Source organism: Serinus canaria, chromosome 1 (assembly GCF_022539315.1).
Source record: "Serinus canaria isolate serCan28SL12 chromosome 1, serCan2020, whole genome shotgun sequence".
Lineage (NCBI taxonomy): Eukaryota > Metazoa > Chordata > Aves > Passeriformes > Fringillidae > Serinus > Serinus canaria.
In genome coordinates, this window is record NC_066313.1 from 89,873,765 (window position 1) to 89,900,734 (window position 26,970).

At 38.3% G+C, this 26,970-nt stretch overlaps 1 protein-coding gene across 4 annotated transcripts in view; it reads right to left on the bottom strand.

Moving 5' to 3' along the window:
• The window catches only part of ARHGEF7 (Rho guanine nucleotide exchange factor 7), a 116,126-nt gene that overhangs the window by 32,490 nt on the left and 56,666 nt on the right, over positions 1-26,970 (bottom strand). For 3 of the 4 annotated variants that reach the window (XM_050972524.1, XM_050972532.1, XM_050972528.1), the window contains 6 exons: positions 23,322-23,410; positions 17,164-17,258; positions 16,794-16,889; positions 10,748-10,870; positions 1,227-1,365; positions 277-336 (listed from right to left, as the gene is read on the bottom strand). In XM_050972524.1, the coding sequence (XP_050828481.1) occupies positions 277-336; positions 1,227-1,365; positions 10,748-10,870; positions 16,794-16,889; positions 17,164-17,258; positions 23,322-23,410 (602 nt within the window). Of the gene's footprint in view, positions 1-276; positions 337-1,226; positions 1,366-10,747; positions 10,871-16,793; positions 16,890-17,163; positions 17,259-19,632; positions 19,699-23,321; positions 23,411-26,970 lie in introns of those variants that run through there. The other variant, XM_050972537.1, reaches the window with a different exon arrangement.

Genomic DNA, 26,970 nt, shown 5'->3' on the forward strand with positions numbered 1-26,970 from the left:
CAGGACACATACAAGCAGTAGTAGAAAGGGAGATGAAGTATGATGAGAGGGCAGAGAAAGAGCCCTTTGCACAACTCTTATATCAATAGTCTACTTACTATAACTGCCCAGCAAATTACCATCCTTAGCTCTGCCTACATACAGCATTGATTTAAAGGCTTTAAAAAATTTATTATGCATTTATGAAAAAAGCTTCACTCTTTTAAGCAATAAAGGAAGATGTAATTAGAAAACATTCTACTTAAAATATATAATCTATTCTTTTATCACTCTTACAGAAAGATTTTTGAAGGCAGTCATGGATTTTTGAATATCTGGACGATCCGGATGATAATCCTAAAAAAAAAAATGGAGAAAACATATATAAAAGGTTCAGTTCTAGCAAAATTAATTTTAAAAATTGTCAGAGGCTTAATTAAAACCAAATAAACAATTCTGCTAATTTGAAGTTGTAGACTGATCTAGCCTGTTCGTGGCCTTCCCATATTAAACACTGGTGGGTCTGGTTTGTAGTAAAACTGCAGTTACTTAGCACAATGCCACTTATACTTACAATAGAGCCAAAGCAGTTTTACAAGACTTAGTGGATAAGAGATTTTGAAATCTCAAGCAGAAAGTATTAACAGAGTTTTGTTTAGCAGGTTAGCTTTGTCACAAAGGTGATTTCCTACAGACTATCTAGCACATTCTGCTGTCACTGGCTGGCAAACCAATCTATGTGACAAGACCCCCACACTTGCTATTTCTCTCTTTTTTTTTTCCCACTCCAAACATATAACCTATAAAATGCAAAGGTGAGAAGATTAGGTCCTCAAACACCTTGTCCTGTAAAGATCACTTTTGGACAGTGCTCACTAGAAGTGGGAGGGACTATTTTGCCAATGTGTTCAGCATACTGAGGTGAAAAGCAGCACTCCCTCTGCAAGATAAAGTGGCCTCAAGTAGTGTGCAGTGGACATATTCAATGTCAAGTCAATTGAAGACCCTGGTAAGACTATTCAAGGAATGATGATTAGCTTCTCTGGATAGTTTTACTTTAAATGTTTATCTTTTACAGAAGTTTTACTGCATTGACTTTTACATAAACCACTGCAGCCTGTAGTTTAGAAGGCTGACTGAAGAGCAAGCAAATGCAATTTTGGGTCCCATCATGTTTGACATGTACCTTTAAAATAATTGTTGTCAAATCATCATTAAGCTGGAACATAAATGCTGATAAGATATACCTCCATGTGCCTTTCAAGTTCTTTGAGTAACGTGGGGTATTTATCCAGACGCATAAAAGGTTTGCTGAGGCCCGTGGTCAGTACAAGGATCCCAGGGCTGTTTGCACCTTTCATCTCCATGAATTCTCCTAGCTCCTCACTGTGTACACAAGATATTTAAGCAAATTAAGATTAAATCATCAAAACAAATAAGTTAGACAGGATTCACGATTCAATCTTTCACCTGCAATGAAGTATACCAATAAAACAGAAGGCCAAATAAAAAATTAATTCAAGTATAGCTTAAGTGCTGTGACCAATCTGCATATTAAATAAAATACAGGAACAAAGCCACGTGCAGATTTGGGACCCAACCAGGGAAAAACACACATAGGAACAAATCCACAGTTCTAGATAACCAGTGCTCAAAGACAGTTGCTAAATGTTGCACCATTCAAGCAACAATTACAGAATAAAGCTGTATTTTATTACTCAGCTCTTTATTCTAGTAAAATGACATATGACCTTAGCGGTAGTTTACACAAGTAATACACAAGCAAGAGTCAAATGCTTCATATACAATTAAAAAATAAGTATTTTCATGGTGTCAGGCACTAATAAGAAGACAGAAATTTTCAAGTCTTTTTTCTCTCGCACTTACATGTTTAATCCTCATCTCATGTCCAAGGTGTTAATGCAAAAAAATTACCAACATTGATACAAATGGTAGAAATAATCACCATGCAGTCTATTCTCTAATGAGCTAGAGTTTCATTAAGTGTGTACTTACACAAAACACATCTTTTCACAGCAAAGCCACTGTAAGAAATCCATTCTCTCCATGTATCATGAATTGCTACTTCCCCTCTTCCAGATATTCTTTGGTTATTTGAATAATTCAGAATTGGCCCAGCCCCTCAACTTTTACAGCAACTCAGTTAAAACACCAGATCTGAGAATTTCAGTTCCCTTTGTTATCAAGGAAACAAAATAGCTACATCTTCTGCTTACAATGCAGAGATTTTAAAGGACTATGGTGGAGGAGGACTAGCTTTTCAAGAGTTTAAATCACCAAGAACAAAATGAGCCCTCTTCATTCAGAATGGAAGATACAGCAGCATCTGGGCTGATTGCCAGGCTTCATAAAACACAAGTTGCAAAAGAACACAGAATTCTAAAGGCAAAAATCTGTGTAAAAAAAATCAGAAAGTAATTTATTAAAAATGTAACATCTTACTGCCTTATTCAAGACACACACCCTCCTTCCCATGGCAGAACAAGTGACACTGATTATTCATGCCATTTGTCCAAGTAGATGAAGACAACAGAACAAGAACACAAATATGGTGCTTAGGGGCGTGGTTTAGTGGTGGACTTGGAAGCGCTGGGTTAACAGTTGGATTGTATCTTAAAAGTCTTTTTCAACCTAAATGATTCCACAGTTCTATGAGCTGTGACCTTCCCATCGCAACCTAAGTGCTCTACCCACCATCCCACCTGGATCTTTCACCTCTCAGACAACTAAGTTTCCCTCAGTTCACAGAAAAGAAAGTACTTTTCCATACAGTTTACTCCGAGTTTACTTGTCTTTGGATTAGTTAATTAGAATTTACTTAGGCTACACCTTGCCTGTGTATAGCCAGCACTGTTTCTGAATTGTCAGATCCACCATCATTTTACACCACCACTTTCAAGAGCTTTCTCTCCCCATTCTAAGGAGGCCCAGGCTCTCCTCAGTGTTTGTGCCATTTCAGATGCATTTGACTACAGACTGCAGAAAGAGGCTGAGGGTATTTCTCAATATCTGCTGTGTGTATTGAAGATGAAAAGAGAAGAGCTGGGCACACTTGGGAAAGACCTTGCATCCCTCTTGAACAGAATATATCAGCAACTCCAGGCCTTCTAAATCAGCTTGTGACAAACAGGTTTTAGCCAGAATTAAAACACCTTGAAAAACTTCCTACAATATCTTGCACAAAGGGTTATAATAATGCAACACCTAGGAACCCAAGTACTTTTTGAGCTTAAATTTAAATTTAAGTAGGGCTGGCCAGCTCTGAATACCTAGAGGCTGAAGACCTACTTTGCCTAACGCTTCCTTAATCACAGCCCTTGCTTAGCATAAAATCACACCACTTCAGAACTTGACAGCTGACTGTAGTCAAAAACTACAGATTTTGACTTGTAACTATGTCTTGGGTTTACCACTTTGAGGTCAAGTATTCAGGGTAATTCCCTGAAACACCAGGCTTCCTGGCTACAGTGTGGTGTCACCTCCTCTCCTCCTGACTCAGTTAAAAGAAACTGTTTCCAGTAAGTAATAAAGGTATGACACCCAGTTTACACAGGAAGCTTTACCAAAGTTCACCAGGAAAGCCCTTCTGCCAGACAGCACCCGTTGGTTTTTAATTTAAATTCCCTCTATGCGTGACATTAATCATGTTCAAGTTATTGTTTTTCTGTTTTATCCATTCACTGCACCTGTAATCAGCCCCACCCATTTCAGCATCATAAAGTCAAGTTACACACAGTACCTGATACTTCATCTTCTTAATGTTAACGACATTTCCTACAAGAACCAAGAGGGAGCAGCTGTTTAAACTCATTCTTTGCATTTTGTTTGCTTCAGTCAGACACAGCCCCTACTGCCTCATTCTACCGACTCTGCCCTTTTACAATATCTACTACCTTTCCCCACTTCAGGCAGCACAATCCATAACACAGATTCTCTCACCCTTACAAAGCTGCATTTCCCACAGGATGTGCCAATCTCAAATACCACAGGCTACTCAATTTAACACTGTTCTGAACAATCCTCATTTTTGCCCTTAGACTGCCAAGGGGCAAAATCCCCCATTCCTAGTTACTTCAGCCATCTCCATACTGTTGAGTGCATACAGATGCATTATACAAATAGTATTTGCTGAGCTATCCACTTAGACAATGTAGGCACTTCTCTATTTCCCCCCTCCTTTTTTTTAATGCTTTTACTGTAGGAGAAACTTTGGTTACCATTTCACCTACATTCACATTTCTCATTTTCATTATCATTGTTCCATCTCTTCAACTTCAGCATTATGAAAGATATGTGAAAAAACAGGAAAATTTAGTGTAGCTTGAATTAAAATTGACTTCTTGGAAACCTGAAATGAAAAGCTGGTATTAATCTTGTTTTCACTGCCTACTCTGCAATCCCTTTAACTAAACACACACAGTGGTTATGCCATTCTCCGCTCAAGTGACACTTGGTGTTGATCATCACTGTTTTTACTTAATCACAATATAGAAATCTATGGAGCAAGTTTAAACCTCAGCTCACTTGAAACATACACAAAGTCCTGAAAAACAGGCTTAGCAATGGCATCAACAGGGAGCAGTGTTAATAGGTGTAATTAAAACTGAATGACGAAGTTTTCCTCCCAGCATTCCCAAGAGGACAATGTTTTCTTTCATACACTTCTACGCTTCCCTCTGACAAGTTTTGACATGCCTGCTTGTTCAAGCTCTAGTCTGAACACAGGCACACACTCCTTTAATAGAATACTACCCAAAATTTTGTCTGAGCAGTTCCATCATGCAGACCACTATAGCATTCTACTCATGCTATACCAACCCGGCATCTCTGCAGATTTGTGGACATAAAACATCCATCAAAATGTGGATATTACTTTAGCTCAAAGCTTAAAGTGAGTGCCTTTCATTTAGTCACAAAAGACAAATAGCATACGGGACATAATGGAAGGGTTTCCTTTTACTTTCAAAAACATATGAGGGGGTTAAAATACTGTTCGAACATGACAACAGCTCACAACTGTTCTGTAATTAATTGCAACATAAAAAAGTCTGTGTCAGCTGCTTTGCCAAGGACAATGGCTCTTTCATGTCACAATTTCAATTGATGCTGCAAGTACCACAGTCTCCTAGGCAGTATGTGCTAAGTGAAACTCCAGCCCACAGCTAAGAGTATGCTTTAATAAAAAGCAATCATTTAGCTGAACAGGAAAATCTTTAGAACAGTGAAATCATCAACTCAGTCACAACTGCCTAAGCAAGTAGCTTTTCAGAAAGAGGCAGATGAGACTTTAATTCACTACTCGCATCACTTTACACAATAAAATGCAGAGAAGCATACAAAAGTCCTGTTCTTCATTTATTCTGAAATCTCAAGCTGAAGAGTTCTCCTCACTCCAGACTGGAGTTGGTTCACAGCCTAAGATATTTTAAAGGTCACCATGAAAACTGTCTTTAAGCCCTACTAATATATTCAAATCCTTCTCGGAACAGCTGCAAATCACCTTGAGGAAAGCAGGAAAGCAGATCCAGGAACTAAAGAGGCAAACATTTAAAATTACAACTTACACTTCTGAAGGAGGTCTCTGTTTGTAATAGATGGAGCATGAGCTATCACTGCTGAGGGGTCTGAGGACTGCACACAGGCACCGCATTTTGAGAGCGTCGTGACACAGCTCCGCTCAGCAACCCCTCTCCTGCAGCTTTTAATTTCCTAGGGCTACTCTTCCCAGCCCAGCTCCTCTCCCAGGGACTGCTGCTCGGCGTATGACATCAGCCTGCACACTTGCAGGCTCAGGGATCCACCAAAGTGGGGGAAGCACAAAGAGTTTTCTGACTCAAGCTGATCTGTATTCCATGCTCCAGTTACTCAGAAGTAATCGTCATGTTCCAGCTCCATAAATTTCATCCAGACTGCTAGGTCTGTGATGCAAGTGTAGAATGTGTTTGGGACATGTTATCTCAGAGAACAGAAGGATCTAGCAAAATTAATGTTTCGACAAGTAAAGATTTGTTCATAGCTTTCTTGCTGCTGAGAACTGGCTTGATATTTGCCACTTTGCAAAATTAAAAAAAAAAAAAAAAGCAGGTGTGTGTTAGAAATTTTCAACTGCCTTTTCATCAAATTAATTTTCTTCTGGTAAGATTTTTCTTCTGTCTCTTTAAAAATAAATATACTGCTGTTTAAACAAAGTAAAAAAGTTTAACACCCCACTCTACCCCTCCAAACTTACATACCTGATGCTGGTTACATTCGGTCTGTACTGTCCACATTTCCTCAAAATAATTTTAGTCCACTGATCAGTGGGGCTGTTACACTTGGTTTTATTTTAAATTATGTTATCTAAACTCCAGTAAATCCCCTACTCAAATATCTTTCCTCTTGTCATTTTTGGATACAGTCCATAGGAAGCCCCAGTCCTAGCTTCTGCCTGCTCTCTTTTTTCTTTTTGCTAGACTTTATTGTTGTACTGAACTTCGTTGTTTGTGATCTTTTCCGGCTAGGTAACATTTCATGTTCCTGGCACTCCTTATCCTGCTCCAATTACCCATTTCTGTACTTTGTATCCAACTGGGACTGTTAATCTGCAGGACATTCACTCTTTCACACCTGAGGTTGCTGGTTCTGTTACTTCTCTTGCTGGAAGGCAAGCACATGTTTACGATCAGAAGCACACACAGGAACTGTGCTAGTTTGGCTAAACTCTACACCCTCAAGGCAGTACTGGTCTCACCAGCAAGCAAAATTATCTCCTAAAATAATACCATATACTGGAATACCTACACTTAGATGTGAACTGGGATCTTCAAGCAAAACTAAACCTGATACAATGGAGCCAAAAAGCTGGGACTGTTGTGGAATACAGTAAATAAAATAGGAACGGTGTACAGTGGCACGACAGCCACTGTGAGAAGGGAACATTGAAAACTCTGAGCTCTGCCAGAGCACCACCCAACTGTACCTGGCAAACTCCACCTCTTCAGCTCTAGCCAGGGGATTAAGAGTCAATTACAAGGCACAATGACAGATCTGAGGAAAAATTACTTAATCCTTTAAAAACCTTGATTCATTAAGCAGAAGGAATTTAAACCCTGGGAAAAAAGTATGCAATACCTCAGAAACAATTCCTGAGACAAAAAGGTATCTACCAAATTTGAAGACAGCATAAAATAGGAGAAAGTATTTTGTACACAAACTTTAACATCTGGATAAAAACTTATAAAGCCACTTTATAAAGCCACAACTGGAACCAAGAAAAGAATCTGTTCCCAAACTTAACAGAAAGATTTTGTTGCTGCTGTGATTATCAGAGGCAAATAGATCTTCAGAAACACATAGCTCTGAAACCTGAACTCATGTATGGGCTGCATTGGGCTTTATTCCTCTTTCTTCATATTCACATACACTCAGGTCTCCAATGACTTTAATGGTCTTTTAATAGTCTGACTATTAATAATTTAACTTAATGGAATGAAAGGTGTTTGTGGCTTTGAAGATTTGAACATGATAAATGTCTTATTCTTGAAATAACATAATTGACCCCCCTTCAGCCCAGACTGTGTATTTACATAAACATGCACATACATGAACATATATGCACACACAAACCCTTATTCTGTATTAACTGAATGAAAGCCCCCATGTTGCTGCTGCATATGATCAAGAAGCAAATGACAAAAGATAAAATGGAAACAGAATTGTATTCATACTGGATGGCATTTAAAAGAAAGGGAAAAATAAGACAGTCACATTGCAATTGAATGGCCTTTTACATCTCCAACCCCATCCCCAGGACTGCTATTTAGTACCTACTTCACAAGAATGCTATACAAAAAAAATTTTTCTCTAGAAGTGCACAGTAATTCTGAGCACATTAATACTGTGTTTTACCTATACATACATCCAGACTTTACAAGATGCCAACAACATTTTAACAGGTCTCACAACACTGCTTGAAGAGCACCATTGATAGCTCAGAAAATGACACGTAAAACCACTACTACCAAACCAGACAACTGCTTACAATTTTAATCTAAGTGATCCAATCACTCTGAAGAAAGAATACAGAGTTAATGCTTTAGCCAATTTCCTTAAAGCTTCTTTAAGCCAGTAACAGTAAAAAAAAAATAATAATAAAATTAGTATATTTTAAAAAAATTAAAGTCTCCATCTAGAGCAATTATCTAGATTTTTTTTTTTTGTTGTTGGTATGGGTTTTCAGAAAAACAAGCAGCCTAATAAACTGAGAAGAAAATACTAATTTTATTATATAAGAATTTGACATTTGCTAGGGTTTTTTCATAAAATGGTTTCAGAGGTACAGTAATAGTATACGTGTTCAGTTTACAAATTGCACAGAGTTCATGGCAAGAAATAACTTTCTGCAGACAGTAAGAATTTATGTTCCAAATCAAACTGTTCCAGACAGTTCCCTTTTCTTCTCTAAAATGCTACTGAATAGCACAGATGCTATAAACATGATATTGCAGTCCATGTCTTCCATACACACTTATTACTTTGCCCAATTTTTGCTACTATTAAAACACTTGGGTTTAGACCCCCTTCTAAAATTGTACTGACAAAACAGCCAACTAACATTGCCATTACTTGAGAACTTTAAACCTTGGTATTTTACCCAGTATAAACTGCAGTGTAATTGTTTCACCATTACTACAATTATGGCTGTCCTCAAACCTCATGGCAACTTCAAAATTTAGGTTTATAGGGGATTTTTTACACACTAAAATCATTTCAGCTAAACAAAGAGACATTTCTGAGTATTTTACATTTCTTCACGCCTCCAACCAGTTGTTATTTCTTTTCCTCTGCTTTGAAACAACGTAATTAAGAAGTTTTGCAGCATTCCGAGAGGCAGAGATTCCCAACTCCTTAAAGCCACCTTCTGATTTTTCATGGCAGTTGTCTCAAGCAGAATTATTTAGTCAGGCCCCTTGCTACCTACAGCAATACTGAACAACAAAAATTAAGGTAATAGAAAAATAAAAGGTGGGAAGTTGGGTAATTAGAAAGAATAGGATGCAATTCTGTTGACTCATGCCTAGTAACACAATAGCATTAAACAGAAAACCATTCATCTGAACTTCTCCTCCCTTGAGCTATCTCATACAAACAAACTTCCACAACCAAATTACTTAACTCCTCTATCATACCTATATCAACCCCACCAGGATCTGATGTCAAGCTGACTTTAGAGACCTGAAGCTGAATTTTTCTTAGGACATCTTACACAAAAAGAAACTTGAAAGAGAAGAAATGCTTCTCTTCTCCATTTGCAGAAGAAACAGCTTTCCTCCCTCACATTTCTATCACTGTTTCTCCAAGTTCTGAGATAATCCTTTACAGATATCCCCAAATCTAAAAAATATAGATGATCACTTTGCTGATCATGTCAGCTTCCATCTATAGGTTAAACACCAGACCTCTGGGAAAGAGCATAAAGAGTCAAACAAAATTCTAATCCTAAGAGTATTAAAAACCATTTATAGAAAATGGTACTAAGAAGAGGGTAATTTGAAAGAAAACAAACACATAGGAATGTCATCAGGGAGGATTTAAAAATATTTTGGTCTTGCTGAATTTTAATGAAAAAACTTACCTTCTTTCTACCTATACTGCAATGTGAATTTGCAGCTTGATTTTTCCAGCTGGGGTTGGAATATAGTTACATGTATTAGTAACATATATGAAAGCTCATAGTATTTGGTTACTAGAAGGTTTTTTGTCTTCATAACATTATGAGTAAAGCTCACAGGCATACCACAATGTTGCTGTTAAAACAAAATTTGAGTTCCTGAAAGAAGTTAACACTACAGGAAAAAATCTATTGTGATCCTCTTGGTCTTCTAAGTGTTAAAAGTACTCAAAATAGCTTTACTTTAGTCCAATGCAACAAGACAAAGAGGAGAGGAGTGTGTGAAGCAAAAAGAACATAAATCCTGTGAGAATTTGTCCTATAGCTGACCTCCAAGAAGAAGAAGTCATGGTTCTGTCCTGCACCAGAAGCAAGCATAAATAGCCCCAAACTAACAGCTGCTTCAGCACAAGGGTCATCAGAACACAAGTATATAGCAAAAGCTTGGGAATGATGACTAATTTAATCACATTCTGGCCTCGGTACTTTTCCCTCAAGATGATACAGGGCATCTTCAGTGGAAATTTAAGGTCTGTCCAAAAGCTGAGCAATCTACATCATGTTAACTAAGCATCCTACCTCTTACAGAAAATAGTCATTTTGTAAACCTCACACTTCTCTCGTACTCAAAAGCAAAGCTAGGGGTATGACACTCTTTGAAGTCAAGTCTATACAGGCATTTACAGGGCTAAGTTCCAATGCACCAACTGTCTAAGAAGCCAAAGCCATGTCAGTTTTGCCATCATTTCACAAGCTCGTTTTTATCTCAACATTTTTAAAACAAAGACGACAATCAGTAAAGATTGTTTTACATATCCAGAGTGCAGCATGCATTCTTTCAATGAAAAAATTCTCTCAAATAGTTGATAATACACTGCCAAAAGTGACAAGCTGTCCTGACCACATGAAACAGCTTTGTTTTATGGGACATTTAGTCTTTTATTTAAAAGGGTGGGGTTTTTTCTCAAACAAGTTCTAGCACAACAAACATGTCAAAAGAGACATCACAGCTTTACAATGCAAGTGTATATTTGTATTTTCTCAAGTGTATATTTTGCATTTTTGTATCAGACTCAGAAGACCACAAAGTTAACATACCTGTGTTCTGTGAGGACATTTACTGCTGATGGGTGGTTGGCACAGTATGTAAGGTATAAGCTTTTCATTTGTGGCATCAAATTTAGAAAACATCCTCCGACCCTCTGCTGAGCTTCAGGCAACCTAAAAACAGAGTAATAAAGATAAAAATACTGTAATACCAACCAGATAGAGAGACAAATTACAGCCCAAAGAAGCAGGGTATATTTGGTTTGGCTGGGGTAGAGTTAATTTTCTTCCCAGTGGCAGGTAGGGGACCATGTTTTGGATTTGTGCAATAGCATAATGGTGACAGAAGGGAGGAAACTCTTCTTTTCTACAGAGCAGCTCCCACTGGAAGGACTAAGGCTCTTCAGCAGAAGGCTGTGTGTATAACCCACACTGAAGTTAACCAGAAGATGGGCCACTAGCTTTCATCAGTCCTAGATTACAAACTTATTCCTGACACTTTGTCTAAACCACTGTACAACATGTGCAAGATGAAATGTTTCAATTTCTCCATGCACTTGCTCTCTTTCCATAAAGGCTGCATAAAATAAATATGCAGAATTTTTGCTTCTTTGCAAGACATGACAGTGGATTTTACTGTTGTTGTTAATGTTTTTAACTACTCTTAAAACCAGTGCTTCACTCTTCACATCAGCTGTAAAGCTAAATGAGCCCTCACTGAGTACTTGATGCAAATACTGTTAACACAGCCAAAGAGCTTCATTCTAAGATTAGCTCCAACAATTCTTTCTGGAAGAATACTTTTTTCCTGAAAAAAAAAATTTACAGAAGTCAGTATTTTCTGTTGTTGCCCCAGACACGTACATAAAGTTCCTAAAGATCAATATTAAGCATTTCCCCTTTAGAAAAAAGTGAGAGATGTTCCAGTGAACTTCAGTAGGAAATAAACCATTCAGCTTTCCAGGACAACCACTCCTGCAGGCAGGGGGTGTTCCCATTCTGCTCAAGCACAGTCATCTTGTCCCAGTCCTTAGGTTTGCTCATAGCAGTCAAAACTCAAAAGTTCCCAAGAAATTCTCCCCCAGATTCCAAAACAGTTAAGTCTGTCTCCTATTAAGCTGTTCAGTCCCTCTGGGCAGTATGGGAAGACCACCCAAAATGAAGCAAAAATTGACTGTAGAGGTGTTCCAAATGTGAGTCAGAGGAAACACACACGTTATTTGAGAGCAACATTTGTTAGAGACACCCAGAAAACAACAGCTGAATCCCCAGCTAACACATCACACCAGACACGCTCAGGTCACAGTATCAGCACTCCTCATATCAAAGGCTAGGGCTCATATTTTAAGTCTGCATCTTTTATTTTTAAGAAGTTTAGATTCTGAAGTCAACAGAGTGGCTGCTTTTGCAGGTGTTTAGGGGAAAACCAAGCATACTGAGGGAATGCTATTCTTACAGCCTTGCCAAGCAGCATTTCCTGCCAAGCAGCTGGCCCCCTTTAATAAATCTAGCATGAGCTAATAATACAGTCTTCGAGTAATAGATGCAGCCAAAGTCTCAAACTCTGAAGACACACTCAAGACATATAACTCAGTATTAAATAGCAAGAGGCTCCAATAAACAGTTGCTAAAAATGGTTAAATTCCTGTTTCATACTGCAGTGATGGGGGTGGAGGGTAAATTATGGCTGTTTGCACCAAGCAGACATCTGTGTCTTCTCAGTCTGCTGCTCTTTTAGCAGAATCAAAGACTGACATTATTCTCTTTCACATGTTGCACATGCATTGCCACTTTATACTGCACATTCTTTGTTGAATTAAGATTATTAATAGACTTTGTAAGGGGGTGGTAATTCATCCCCTTTAACTTTCCTAATCCATGCATTTAGTTGCAAGTGCTCTACTATTTTCAGCAGATAGTTTATCTCTATCTCCTTTACCTGCTGAAAAAAAATCAACAATTTAATGACTATCACCACACCATATAAACCTTTTAGTGATTAATGAGCTCCATAAAGGCCATAGTTATTTCACAGTTTACTCTGAAGTTATCATCCCAACATTATTCTCATATTTAATACTTTCATTAAAAAGGAATCACATATAAATATTTACAGATATATTTAAGTTATACCAACTTCCATCTACAAATGTAAAGGAACCATAACAAAGCCTCTGCTGTTGTACACTTGCTAGAGGAGCCACCATGTGACTACATCTAAACTACCTAACACTGTTTGCTTGTTGGAGTTGCATCCAACAGCTATCAGTTCTGTTTCTCCAGACTTACAACAGGCACCCAGTGCATGGTGATTTCAAGAAAGAAATAAAAAGTAAGTGTAACTGAGCCCCAAAGGGTGGAGTTTGTGAAGAAACTAAACATTATATCCTGAGACTTCACAGTTAACAAGGTTACTGAAATAGGGAGACACTGCAACTTTCTGAGAGACTCCTTGCACAAATTAGCCACTACTCAACTTATTCACAATCCTTCAGTCTAATTTTCACCCTCTTCACTACCACACCTTTCACTAATTGTCTAATTGTTTTATCTCAGACATCAGTTACTATGCATGTTTGTCTCAGGATATCTAAAGACACTGCAATCAAATTCCTTAATATCAATAGCCTTCTTTCTGCTGATACTCATGACAACCAAAAGTCAAGGATGATACTGAGACTTAACAGACTTAATTTGATCTGCACCCCAAAACAAAACCTGAAATACTTGTGAAGTTTGGATTAGACTTAAATAGTCTCTCCCTCACACTCTGGTCTCTCCTCTCTCTCTGATATTGTTGCTTGGGTTTTTTTAAATTCCATTCCACAAGACAACAGCTCCTGTGACTGCAAGAGCAGGGACATGAGGGAAAGAGAGGACAAAGCCCAGCTATGGCTGTCACAGGGCAGGGAGGTAAGCCTGTGATACTACATAAAAGTCTTCAATTTGCTACAGAGGAGATCATATCTAGCAGTCCATGCAGGCTGTGTCACCAGCCAGCCTGTGTGTCATGTGTCCCTCCTTACTGCAAAATACAGCCATGGACTGACAGCTTCTACTTCCAGGTGAATGGAAGATTCTTTTCTGGAGCAGTAGATCAAATCAGGCTCACTCTCCTGCTACAAAAATACTCAAAGAGCTACACTTCCAATAGAGATCATTTGTATCAGGCCAGAGATCATCTGATGGACACTGACTTTGTTCACAGAGACTCTTCTGCTGTGTGGACTGCTGCAGAACTGATGTTTGGCACAGGACCACAGACCTGGAATGAGACCTAGAGCACTGGGCCACTTTTTGTCTTCAGGAGACCAGAGCACAGAGCACTCCTGCTATGTTTCACAATCAGAAATCTGCTCTTTCACAACTGAAGGCTCCAACCGCATCTCTCTGCCTTGTCTATTACAGTTCTTTTCCATCTATGAACCAAATACACTGGAAGCTGATCAGCCAAAAAAAGAACACCTTTGAAGCCTACCAGCTAGAAGATTCTCACTCAATGCTAGTTGGATTTATTCCATACACCCACTTTTGTTTGGTAAATTAAGAAGAGAAGTCACAAAAGTGGAAAGAACATCAACCTGGACAAGTTCAAAGAGGACAAACCTTTAACAATGAACCAGAAGACCTTCAAGGCTGTGGGCAGGGTGGGAGGGTGGCACAGAACTAAACCCAAACCATATCCAAACATTTTCCCAAAAACACACAAAGAACCCACTACAACATTATATGCACAACCCAATGTTTAACACCAGGAGGATAAAACAAGCCAAAGTGGCACAAGAAAAAAGGAGGAAAGCACAGGAAAGTTTCTGCCACTGAAGTATGTGCCAGGATTTGTTAAAGAGAAAACTCAAACGACAAACTGCCTCAAGGTGGGTGTGGAATTCAAAAAACATTTAACTCTCATGCCCAAGAAAAAGAATTTGTCATGCAAGGTAGGCTGGCAGCATTACAATTGGCAGGATGACAGCATTTGGTCATTCTGACATGTCAAGTTAGAATAAAACACCACACCAGATGTTGCAATATGAAGTGCCTCCATGGTGGAACTATAAGCTCTCTGCCAAAAATAAAATAAAATGATAAATCTATTTTCAGCCTGGGAGCTAGTCTGAGTTTACAAAAAAGGTTCACCAGCCAAAAAAACATGGCAAAATGACAAGAAAAGAAAAAGAAGGCAGCAGAGCAAGCATTCTTCTACATGATGGGAATCACGATGGATTAGTGGATTGGATTCCAAACAGAAGGATGTTGTATGCTCAAGGTAATGTGCTATGATGAAAATTAAACTGAAAGTACAACTCAGCATGATGAGCATATTTATGAAATGAAAATAAGACAAAATGTTTGCAATAACGCTTCAGTAACTCTGGGGCATCACTTTTTCTGCCCACTTACTAGTACCCTGTATGTTGCTATAGTTCATTATACAGCAATATTTCACTTACCAGAGAGAAGAAATAAAGGACATTATAAAAAGGTGCTTTAAAACAGTTTAAGCCAAGCCGAGTTATTAATGAAGCTTTCTGAGCTTGAAGCTCCATTATGATATCACTAACTTACAATGCAGGTCAAAATGAAATTTGCATTAATATTTGTTAAAAGGTATATTATAAAGGTGTGTATAGGTATATTTAAAGGTATATACTCTTTCCTTCTCATTTTTAAGACCACCTTAAAAAAAAAAAGTTTTAAAAGATGACAGTCTGTTCCATGCAATTTAATTTCCTTAACTTCTGATACAAAGAAACAAACTCATGGTAACAAGCAAATGAGACAACAAAGAGCAGTGACAAGAAAAAAAAAGGTAACATTTAAGTATGTCAACAAATGGACACTTTCAGAGATTTAAACATTTAACTGATCAAGTCAAACTTGGCAGGACTATCCTTCTTTCTCACAGCATGAAAGACAGGCCATTCCAAGAATGGTCTATTTCAGGAATAGACACCATCCTCCCTTCCCCTCTCCCTGGTGTAAGTTACCTAGAGGCAGGAGAGAGGGACAGAAGGCAGGTGTGGGAAGACATGGCACCTCAAGTCAGCAACAGTGCCAGGCACATGTTACTGCCTAGTGGAGATGCAGCCTATCCTTTGTCATGACAAGGCTGCTTCTTCACACAGAGCAGATCAGGGAGAGGAGGGAGAGGTCATATCCACACATACTGAGGTTTTCCAAAGCTGACTGCTGACAAAAGAGGCATTTTCTTCTCCATCCAATTAATTCATTCTCACAGCAAACTGAAAGTTGTTAAGCCCTCAGTAGCACTTCAAATCACTAACTTGGCAGAAACCAAGAAAATTTGTATTAGGAAGTTGCCTTAGCTCTCCATGTGGTCAGACAAAACTAGAATAGAGGCAAAGAAAATGATACAACTGAGGTTATGAATGTAAATTACAATTTCAGCGGAGTTTCAGAAAATTGTTAGGACAATCCAAAGGCAGTATGGTCACCTTCTTCCCTACATGCCCAAGTGCTGTGGTAACAAGCTGAACAAATACCAAGTTACCACTTCAGGCTAAGTTATGGAAGGAGAACTAGTGTCTTCATGCCCCCATTTCTGTGCTCCATGCTTTCTATAAAGTGTGGGACAAGCTGAGGGGCTTTATTTCATTCAGGTTGCTCTTTCTGCCTATCCTGCACACCTCTCCCAGCACATTTTGATGACCACTTTTGCTCAGGCCAGAAGAACACCAAGTACAAGCATTCTCATACAGTGCCCTTCATCCAAGTCCTTACCTCCTTCTCCATTGTTCCACCATTACATAAGATTCCTCCATTCTTTCTTTCTCTTACTTTGAAGAAAATATTTGATATTCATGCCCCCAAAACCAAAACCACCACCTTCCTACTGGTATGCACTTGCAACACAAAAATCCAAAAATTCTTTTAAACTACATCAAAATTTCTATCTTTGCAATTGCAATATGTATCTGTACAAACAATCAATACATTCTCCAAACATCTATTGCTATGCTGCTCTGACAACAATTCTTGAAGGAAAAAAAAAATCTATACCCAACAAAATATGCAACAAGTAATAGAAGATATTTGCATGTTAGCATTTACTCTGTCCAGTATGCATGGTACTTACTTGGTGCATTCTTCTAAAGACTGTACAAGCATTTGCTGGAAAGAGCTTATTTCTTCCAGGTTTCCCATTAAGTAAGAAGTATTTGTCAAGGTTAACCTAGAGCCAAAGCAAATAAAACATGTTTAGGTTTGCAGCTATTGACTAACTGCACATTAATACTATTTATTGCATTAAAAGAAAATGCTTACTGGTTCTTAGATCAAGGACCAGACTGTTTCAGTCAGCAAGCAAACTGAATAAAAGCAATCCCTGCCTCAAGAATAACACAGTTCACAGAGGTGAATTCACACTGACATCCACATTTTGACCATGTTAACCCTCCCCAACACATGAGAGATTTCAATTTAAAACACAGGACAAACTCACATACTTTTCACTGGCTTGTAATGGTCGCAGGTAGTTTGAAAGCATTGTTTGTAGCTCCTTAGCATATTCATTTTCTGTTTCTAATATATTTTGTAGCACCTACAATAAATGACAATTGCTAATTGGTACTTTTAAGAAATATCAATACCAGTTTTAAAGCATACTAAAATTTATTTAGCATGAGAAAAACTTAAATGAGAGTTCCTACTTTAAATATGCAAATATCAGCAAATATTGAATACTACACATCTATGAAATTCACAGGAGAAAAAAAAAACATACTACACCAGATGAGCCATCATTTAGCTATACACAAAAAAATGGTAGGTTTAAAGGATTATCACTACATTTTGCTGTAAAATTTAAGTTACACAGAGCTTTCCTCCAAAGCCAGGGGTAATTATTCCACCTATGTACTGTAGAACAGTCACAGATCAGAGGATGGTAAAGCACAATAGAAGTTGCAAGAGAAATTAACAGTGTGATTTTCTCAGTCTCAATTACAACACATTGTGACTAGTGTTGCTAGTGGAGAGATCAGATGCACTAAATAACCTGTTAGAACACCTGAATATTAACAGATTTACAAAGGCCAAGTAATTTCCAATTTCACTTACCAATACAATTAGCACTATTACATATTTTTAAATAGTGCTGCCTAACCTTACACTAGGAGTACACTACCATAAGAAAATTACAATAGACTGATGCAAAGCCAGGTATTAATAAAATACAGCACACACACTTGGGTTTTGGCTGAATATAAATCAAGCAAGTAGAATAACACCAAGTATGTACAGAGAAAACATTTTACTGGGCCATTTCTTGGGAGCCTGCTTTAGGACATCCTCCAATATAATTATATCAAGCTCTACTGTGCTTTTAGAAGGCAACTTATTTTTTGCCTCCAAAAGTTATTTAGCAAGAGAATCATCAGAATTAAATGCAGTTTAGTGAACATAGATGAACTTCAAAACCTTACTGCTAGTCAGTGGTCACAAGCCACAGCACAAACCTCATTTTGTTACATGCCATATTTGTCAAGCCTACAGTAATCTCATTTCAGCATTTATAGGAATGACTGTAATTGAGTGCATTATTCACTGTTGTAGTCAATACTCTTTCTTAGGAAATAAAAAACGCCTTTCATTCCTAAATGCAAACCTGATGAAATAACTTTAAATAGTTCAGTATGTCAATGAAGAATTCACTGTTCCTTTCATTGGTGTCACTGTTTCTGCTTATTCCTTGAATGCTTCTATTCATTTGGGGAGAGAGAGAGAAACCATTTTTGAGTCCATTCTTTTGTTGCAAGTCTGAATCTTGAACTGAAGATTAAAATGTCTCCATTCTCTGCTAAACACTGTGACAGAAGAATGTCACAGGGAAAGTTATGGCTACTAACTGGGAAATTACAGCATAAAGTACAATATGGGCACACAAATTTTTAAAAAGCTAAGAAGGTTTTTTGACCATTTAGACCAGGGAAATAAAATGTCTCTGCCAATCATAGCACTAACTAACTCCATATTCTCTTTCATATATATAAAACAAAGAAAGCAAATAGTTCAAATGAAAATATAAAAGTACTTGGCATCCACGAGGTTCAAAACTAAGTGCAAAACCAATATTTTTCAATATGGTTTTTCCCACAAAAATCTCCCAGCCCAAAGTCATTACACTGGCAGGAAAATTAGTAGGGAAAAGGAGACTGAAAGCCAGGGACAAAACCACAGTGTCCTGATGAAGACCCAAACAGTATTAAAAGACACAGAAAGATAAAAATCAACAAATTTGCTGAAGATTTTGAAAGACTGCACCACTATCCCATTTTCACAAAGACAACATCTATTCTGTGCTTTAAACAGCTGTCTGAAAAGCTTGAAATAAAACTATTTTCATGTTGGACACACTTCATTATATTTCCTTGTGCTGGTTTGGATTTTTCTTTGAGGATTTTCTTTGCCATATGGAGAACACGGGATTAGAGGAAAAAGACTTAAGGGCAGGAGGAGGTAATAACAAGAAAGCTTAAAAACTAGAATTAGTAACCTGACAATTAGTGAAAAAAGGAAAATTAATGCCACTGTAAATAAAGCCATGCTACAAAACGCGTGGAGAGTACCAGATGCACTTACACATCTTTTTATTCTGGTAATTCACAACGAGCTATCCACAGTTTCCACAGTCCCCAGAACATGCTAAATCTATTACCCTTTCTTTTAAACAAGTACAGTTTTTTACTGCACACAATAACATTTTGTAAAGAATAACCTTACATAGCTCTAAAACACAATTTCTGTGATATCTTGCATTCTTCCAGCTTGACTTACCTACCTGACTGAGAAGCTGTGAGGATTATTGGACTGTGCTTTGAAGTGACAAGTAGTCATTACTGCAACTCAGTATTTTGGCAGCAGAAATCCCTTACATTCCTCACATCCACATCTCTTCTGCATGATCTAATAATCACCTTTCTTCCCTTTCCTGCTCTCTGTGCACTCTGGCTGCTGCAGGAGCCCATGAGACCTCCAGGACCTTGTTTCCACAACTCCACCACAACACTTGCATGATGCGCCCGAGTACCGACAGAGCAGCACTGCAGTGGCAGCCTTGCAGCCCGTAACACTGATGAATGGCAGGCACACACAGCTGAGCTCAGACAGCACCAGCTCTCCCAAGCACATGGCACACAAAATTCCAGCATGGTTAACAATTCTGTCACACAAAGCCTCAGCCTTCTCCCTACCACCCAAAAATGGATTTAAAGTTACCTACATGAAGATGATTGCCTTCCAAATCGGTGGGAGAAAAGGCAGAGTTCAGAGACTGGGCATGATCCTGTAGCACACTGACATTTTATCACAGTAGTCTGGCACTTCACCAAAGTATCACATAGTGCAGCAAAATTGTGATCAGTGTGTAATTTTCCTGGTTCACGAGAATTTGCTGAACTCCTTAAAACAGGTCCTTGAGAGGGGCATTGTAAAGCCCAAGTATACCTTATCTTGAGGGGCCTCAAAAACTTAAATGAACTTAAATAGACAACTTGATTCAACTTTAAAAGTGTGACCTCAAAAGGAGTGGATTTTTCCTACTACTTCTCAAACACTTAAAAGGAAACAAGGTTATCCATTTCTGTGGAGAAATTTGCCCATTTCTTCACCTGCTTCTAGAACAGCTACCTAATCTAAAAGCAACTGTAAATGGAGAGAACCTGATTTTATTCTGGGTACAGAGTTATGAAATCTCAAGGGATCTGAAGCAAAAATAAAACTCAGAGTAACGCCTGCTCTGTCTTCAGGGAATAAAATACACCCACTTCTTCAGTAATAGGCTACTAAATTACTTCTACATGGAAAATGCTCCATCACAAGTCTGGTTCGTATTACACACTTGTATCATTTCATGGAGTACAAACCCTCAGCACTCTCTACTAACTTGAATTCCTAAGCCAGGCCAAATGCACATACATAACAAATGTGTCTTCTCAGCAACATGTAGTGCAAGCAGCAATAATTAAGCACACTGAGACTAGAAGCATGTGATTTGTCTCACGAACTCCAGACAGAGCTGTGAATCCACAGAAATAAAGAACATGTTCACAAGGGGGCAAAGAGCAGAGCAAAGTGGTGAAAGCAGTCTCCTCTTTACACCAAGTATTTTCCCTTAGCCTATCCCAGTCCTCCTCCCAGAAAGGCAGCCTCTCCTATGACTTTCTGAATGGCCCTTTGATTTTGTCCTCAGTCCAAAAAACGTATCCTTGAGTGTTGCCTGCACAAAACCTTCCCCAGGGTAAACAGCAATAAATAACTGTGATGACTATTGAGTCTCAGCTCATCCTCATGTGGGGACAGCCAAAAATAGCACTTAGTCCCAGAATACCAGTCTCAAATCTAGCTTAGTAGCCAAGAGAACTTTAAACACAGATTTTAACTTTTAGTTATTCTAACTACATCCTTTCAGCTACCAATTGCCAAAAGTTTTTTTAGCGATCTTCTGCTTTTTCCTTAACTCTATTATCAGTACATACATATATATGATGACATCTAGCACAGTGAAGGGCCATGTCTGCAGCTTAGATACTAAGACAGAACAAAAACTCAACTCAGAAGTTCACTTCAGTGAGTGGGTTTGCTTTTTGTCTTATCTACATGCAAAACATGTAAAAATCCAACATATTTAATAGAAATGGAAAATATTCTATAGATATTTTCAGAAGCCAAAAATGGCACATTTTTGTGCCACCAGAAGCACAAAATTTATTTCAAGAAAATCTAAATGTCAGCATGTCTAATTTAGGTTTCAGACACAGCAGTACAGTCTTACTTCTCTGAAACAATGGGCAAGGTACAGCACAGCCTCTCATTTTCTAAACCAGAAGAATAAAATAGTGACTTAAAAAAAAGTAGGGGCATTTTCCACACTGTGGAAAAATGTGAAAATGACAATTTATCCAATTCATTGCAGACAGACTTAAGGCCAGCACTCTAGGGTCAGTGCTGTAATTTACAACATATTTGTATACTATTATGAACTGGTCCTTTTCACTCCCTACAATGTCATCAACAGTTTTTAAGTAATTAGCAGTCAAAACAGTTGGTATCTCATTACATCAGGTTAATTGTACCAAGAAAGTTGCACCTGAGCAAGATATAAAATTAACTAATCCTAAGAGTAGGTATATGATGGTTACTAGGGTTTGGGGGTGTTTTGGGTTTTGTTTGTTTTTTAATTAAACTACTTTAAATACAGCCACAGCTGTATTTCCCAAAGTATAGTAGCTTGAGCCTCCACGATTAGAAAAGGTTATCCAGGGAACAGTTATAAAAATCACATAAACCAAAGGTAATATCTCAGAATTGCATGGTATAACTTAGATGCCTGAACAAATTCAACATTTACTTTCTCTTCTTTTCACTTAAGTACACTTTCATCTCTCAAATTTGCAGCCGCACACTACAATAACTTAAAAAAAAAAAAAACAATATAAAGAAATACAGTGAAAACAAAAATAAATGAAATCAATCCACTATTTTGTTACTGGATATACCACAGCAAGATCTTAACTTCCTGCAGTTTGAGGGAAGGGTGTGCCTGCATGGGCACTTTCCACTGTGGCCAGCAGTAGCCGAAGAACTGCAGCCCTCCCTTCACCACAGAATTGCAGCTACTGACAGAGGCAGCAACAGAGCCAGATGGAGGAGCAGGAGGTTGGTTCATAGCTTCCAATTAGGGACTCCAGACAAAACACCTCTGCTCTTCCAGGTGCTATTCAAGCCACGACCACAGAAGACAAAACCAGAAAATGATGCTTTATGATCCTTCTTAAAAACTGACATAGAAGATGAAAACCCGTGACAGCTGCTTGGAAGAAAAGGGAGAGAAATGTTGTGGTTTGGCTTTACACCAGCAGGGAGCAGTGCTTAACAAAAACAGTAAGGTGCTTTTTTGCTTCCCAGTGTATCTCCTCAATAAATAAATGATTCTCAACACGGTTACAACACACTTAAAGACAGAGTTGAGTATGTTTCTTACATGCATCTGTTTCTTCCATGCAACCTAGTACCTGAGCACTAGGATAAGAATTCCTGGGGGGTGTGCTGAAGGCTCACTCTGTCTGTACTGCCTTGCTGTGAAATCTATGCACAGTTTAAGGGAGAGGTTCCTTAGGCTAACAACAGAGTTGACTTACAAGCATCAATACAAAGGAAGCAAACTGAACATTTTGAAACAGTCTCTTATTCAACAAAAAGGACAAAAGTATAATTAATTAGTTTAACACAGCAGAATTTCAGTAATTCATGGAGATTGGCGAACATTGATGTCACATGTAGGGGGTGGGAGAAAAAAGGAAATTAACAACTAGCAAAACATGAGCATAATGTTACATAAAAGCCAATCATTCGCTTACTTTAGACTATAATTTTTGCACCATATTTAAGAATCCACATATGTGATATCCTATTAAACTAATAATGATCTTGATTATATGAGAATACACCAATACCCCTATCTTGTTTTGGTACTTCCTTGCAACACTGCCTTCTTTTTGGTTTGGGGTTTTTTTTGGATTTTTTTTTTTTTGCAGATAAGAGCATTTAACTAAATGACATTCTACTGTACATAACAGCTCCCACAGAAGAAAAAATGATCACTCACCACATTGTAGTAACTTTTGTTAATCGCAGATGTATCAAAGCCTTTAGGCGGACTCTTCAATGTACCTGATTTGGGGGAGACTGGTTTTTCTGAAATAAAAGATTTTGGGGTCAATGGGGTGCAATTTCACAGCTCAACACTAGAGGTCAAACAAACTGCTTTAAAATATTTATCAAGATCCAGTGAAAATGGTGCTTCACTGAGAAACATACATAATTGTACTTGAAATTACTGGCAAAGAAGCAGTATGCTCACAATGAATGAAACTCTAGTCTCACTGAAGGCAGGCAGAAAAACTGCCATTCTTTTTCCTGGAACCAGAAAGGCAGTTAATAAAATTTGCTCTACCAAATTTATTTTTTAAAAACACGATGTTGTCAGAGACTGCAATTAAAAAAAAAAACAAACAAGCAAAAAAAAAATCAGTAACAGGCATTTCCAAATCATATACACACTTTCAAACAAAAGTAATATTAAGTTTCAATATTGATTTAATGAACTCTGTGAAAGCAAGTGACCAATCAAAAGCTGAAGACTCCAGAAGTGAGACATTACACTCAGTCTCAAAATAAGATTCAAAACACAGTACTAGTGAAGTGACTTACCTTATGCCCAGAAAATCATGTTTTAAAACAAAATATCTTTTGCTATTAATGATGGCTAAAATAAAAATGCTTATACACTTGAGAACAGGGTTCTTCATAAAAATAAATCCTTCCTATAACCCATAGGGAATCTATCCCTCAGATAAATGCTCTTCCTGGAAGGACAACATTAATCTGCAAGATCAAAACAACGGTCCTGAGAGTTACCCAAGGGCTGGCCCAGATCAGAGAGACAGAGAAAACACACTCCCCTAAAGCCTTCCCTCCAACCACTACCACTCCTCCAAGTCAATTACAGAGGAGCAAACATGGGGTGAGAGAAAATCAAAAGCAACATGCTGCATGCTGCAGAAGCAACAAGTAAGATTTGCAGCATCCCTTCTTGATCTCTCACACTTGATTGGGCACTCAACCAACTGAGAATGCTTGTGAGACTGTGCTTATCAGGACATTTTGGTGCTTTGGTTTGTCTATTTCTGTATGTTTTTTTAAATAATCAGGCTTCTCTAATATGCAAATGTCAAATAAGCATTTGAGTAATTTGCATCCAAGCTATAAAACAGCAAATTGTCAACTGAACTGCCCCAAACAAAACCACAGAAGCTGCCCCAAAACATACCTACTGAAGGCTCTACATTTATTTTAAAAGCAAGCTCCTGTTTCAAACACATTTTAATAAAGATCTATGAATAATTTAAGTCTAGTTTACCTGATACCTCAGGCTAAGAATAAATTATGCAAGCCCCAAACACCTCTGCAGGAGAAGCCCAGTCAGCCAAGCTAAGGGCCAACTATGGAAAATTCCCATGGACAGCAGAGCTGACCAGGGAAGCACCCTCATAAGCAGAACACTCTCTGTGGTACCAAGCCTCTCCTGAGGAATTTAGGGCTTCTTCAGGCTCCCAGGTGCAGCCCAGGGATGATGCCAGCTCAAGCAAGCTGACTCCAGGTGCAGATCACCCTTTCATCTCCAGTGCCAGGACAGCCTGGCAGGCCAGAGGCTTTAGCTAACAGCCCACAAAGAGCAGCTCAGGCCCCATAAGCACACAGATCCAAGTATCTTTAAGGGAATTTGCTCTGTATTGCAGTGGAACTCCCCTCAAAGAAGCTAATCTAAAAATAAAATAAAGTCTTAAAACTGCCAAACATGTGCAAAGAAAAAAAAAAAATCCTCCTTACCACTTTCAGGGATGACAGTCAAACCCTTTTGGTTAATATCCCCTGCCTAGCCAGCCCACGTCAGATCTAAGCTGACACTCAGCACAAAAACTGTTAGACCCAGCAGTTATCCAGCTGGGAACACTGATGCTCTCAGCCACCAGCCCTGCAATGCATATGTGCTCTGCTATACAGCCAAGTAATCCCAAATGACAGGACTCCTCCCACCCCCTTAGAACCAAGCTGTAAACTCAAGCAGATTTGCCATCAAACACTCAGTGTGAAAAGACCCAAAATCACCTTGTATGTATGGCTACTCATTTATATACTCATCTATAATGCTTCTCTATATGGGACAATTACAATTCTTTTCTTTGTACTGAATGATGACAATGATGTCATTCCCACAAACGTGGCAATTTGCTTTCACTCTCTGTGGAAGCTCTTGAACTTATCCTACAATTTATAGTGACTTTCAGGTTCACTAAATACCTAAAGGTTTATTAATCATGTGCCAAAAAGCATGAAAGGAGAAACCAGAGTTATTTAAGGATAAAAGTAAATACTTGTCACAGAATTTATCATAATACAGATGTCTTGAAAGGAGGAACAAGAGTTATTTAAGGATAAAGGTAAATACTTGTCACTGAATCCATCATAATACAGATGGCTGACCATTGTTGAGCTGGCTGATCATGGAATTCTGGTTCTTTGTTATTTTAAAGGGTGCAAAAATACCTCTCTTTGCTTAAGCTGCTGAAGAAAGTTGGAAGATTTTTGCTGAAACACAGAGTCATTTATATTGCCAGCTGTTCAGCTGCTTCAGTTATCCATCAGAGACACTCACATGTCCAAATTCAGATTTAAAGACAGGATAGAAAGAAAGAATCACACATTCATATAATTTTGCCCGAACAGTCATAATCAACATTTAGCTTTTAAAATATAAAGGCCATTTCTATTGCAGAAACACAGAATCAGACACAGCAAATTAGTCCATCTGTCTATCATGTCTGGTATTCTGCCTCCAAGCAGTGCCTTGCTTCATAATGAGGAAGAAGAAACAGTCTTGCTGCAATTAGCTTATTGCACAATGCATTACAGAGAAGAAAATCCTGATCTTGAGCATAAGAAATTGTTTTCTTTGTTTATGCTAAGTGTCATTTATTATCCTTGGTAATAGAACATTAGAGTATTTTGCAAACAGAGCATATTTCATTAAACATTTCAAGGAGGTCCCACCCCCTACTCAGCACTCTGTCTTTATGAAGCCCATGGGTTTTTGAAACATCAGCAAACCCCTGGAACCTTGCCCACTCCACAGAGGCTCTATTTCTCAAAGCTCTGGAAGAGAGAGACCTGAACCAGACACCAGCTTTTCCCACACAGATTTTTGCACCTCCCTACTTTTCTCCAGCCACAATGTGCATCCCTTATATTAACACTGAAAGCACAGTGAAAATGGCTCAGTGTATGATCAAACCCAAAGCTGGCAGGCATCTGCTCAAGTACAGGAAGAGATGGTATCCTGCTGGTGACTGAAACCAAGAGCTAAGTTCCCACTGTCCATCTCTCTTGTGATCAAAGCATCACATTCAAATGCCTTCAGCCACACTTGATAATGCATTGTCTAGTGGCAAACCAGATGGACTTCACTGAACAGATCATCTTTGGGTGGAGAATGAGGGTAGCACAGGCTTTTAACATTACTTTTCCAGCAAATAATCCTCCTCAGTGGAAGCAACTGCTTTTATAGCCTTCCCCTAAGTGGTATAAGATGGCACAAACTCCCTAAAATTAAGTTATTTTATTCTTTACAAATGTCTATTTATTGGCTGTAAAAAGACAATTTACCCGATCCTTCCCAATGCTCTGTTTCTTTCTAT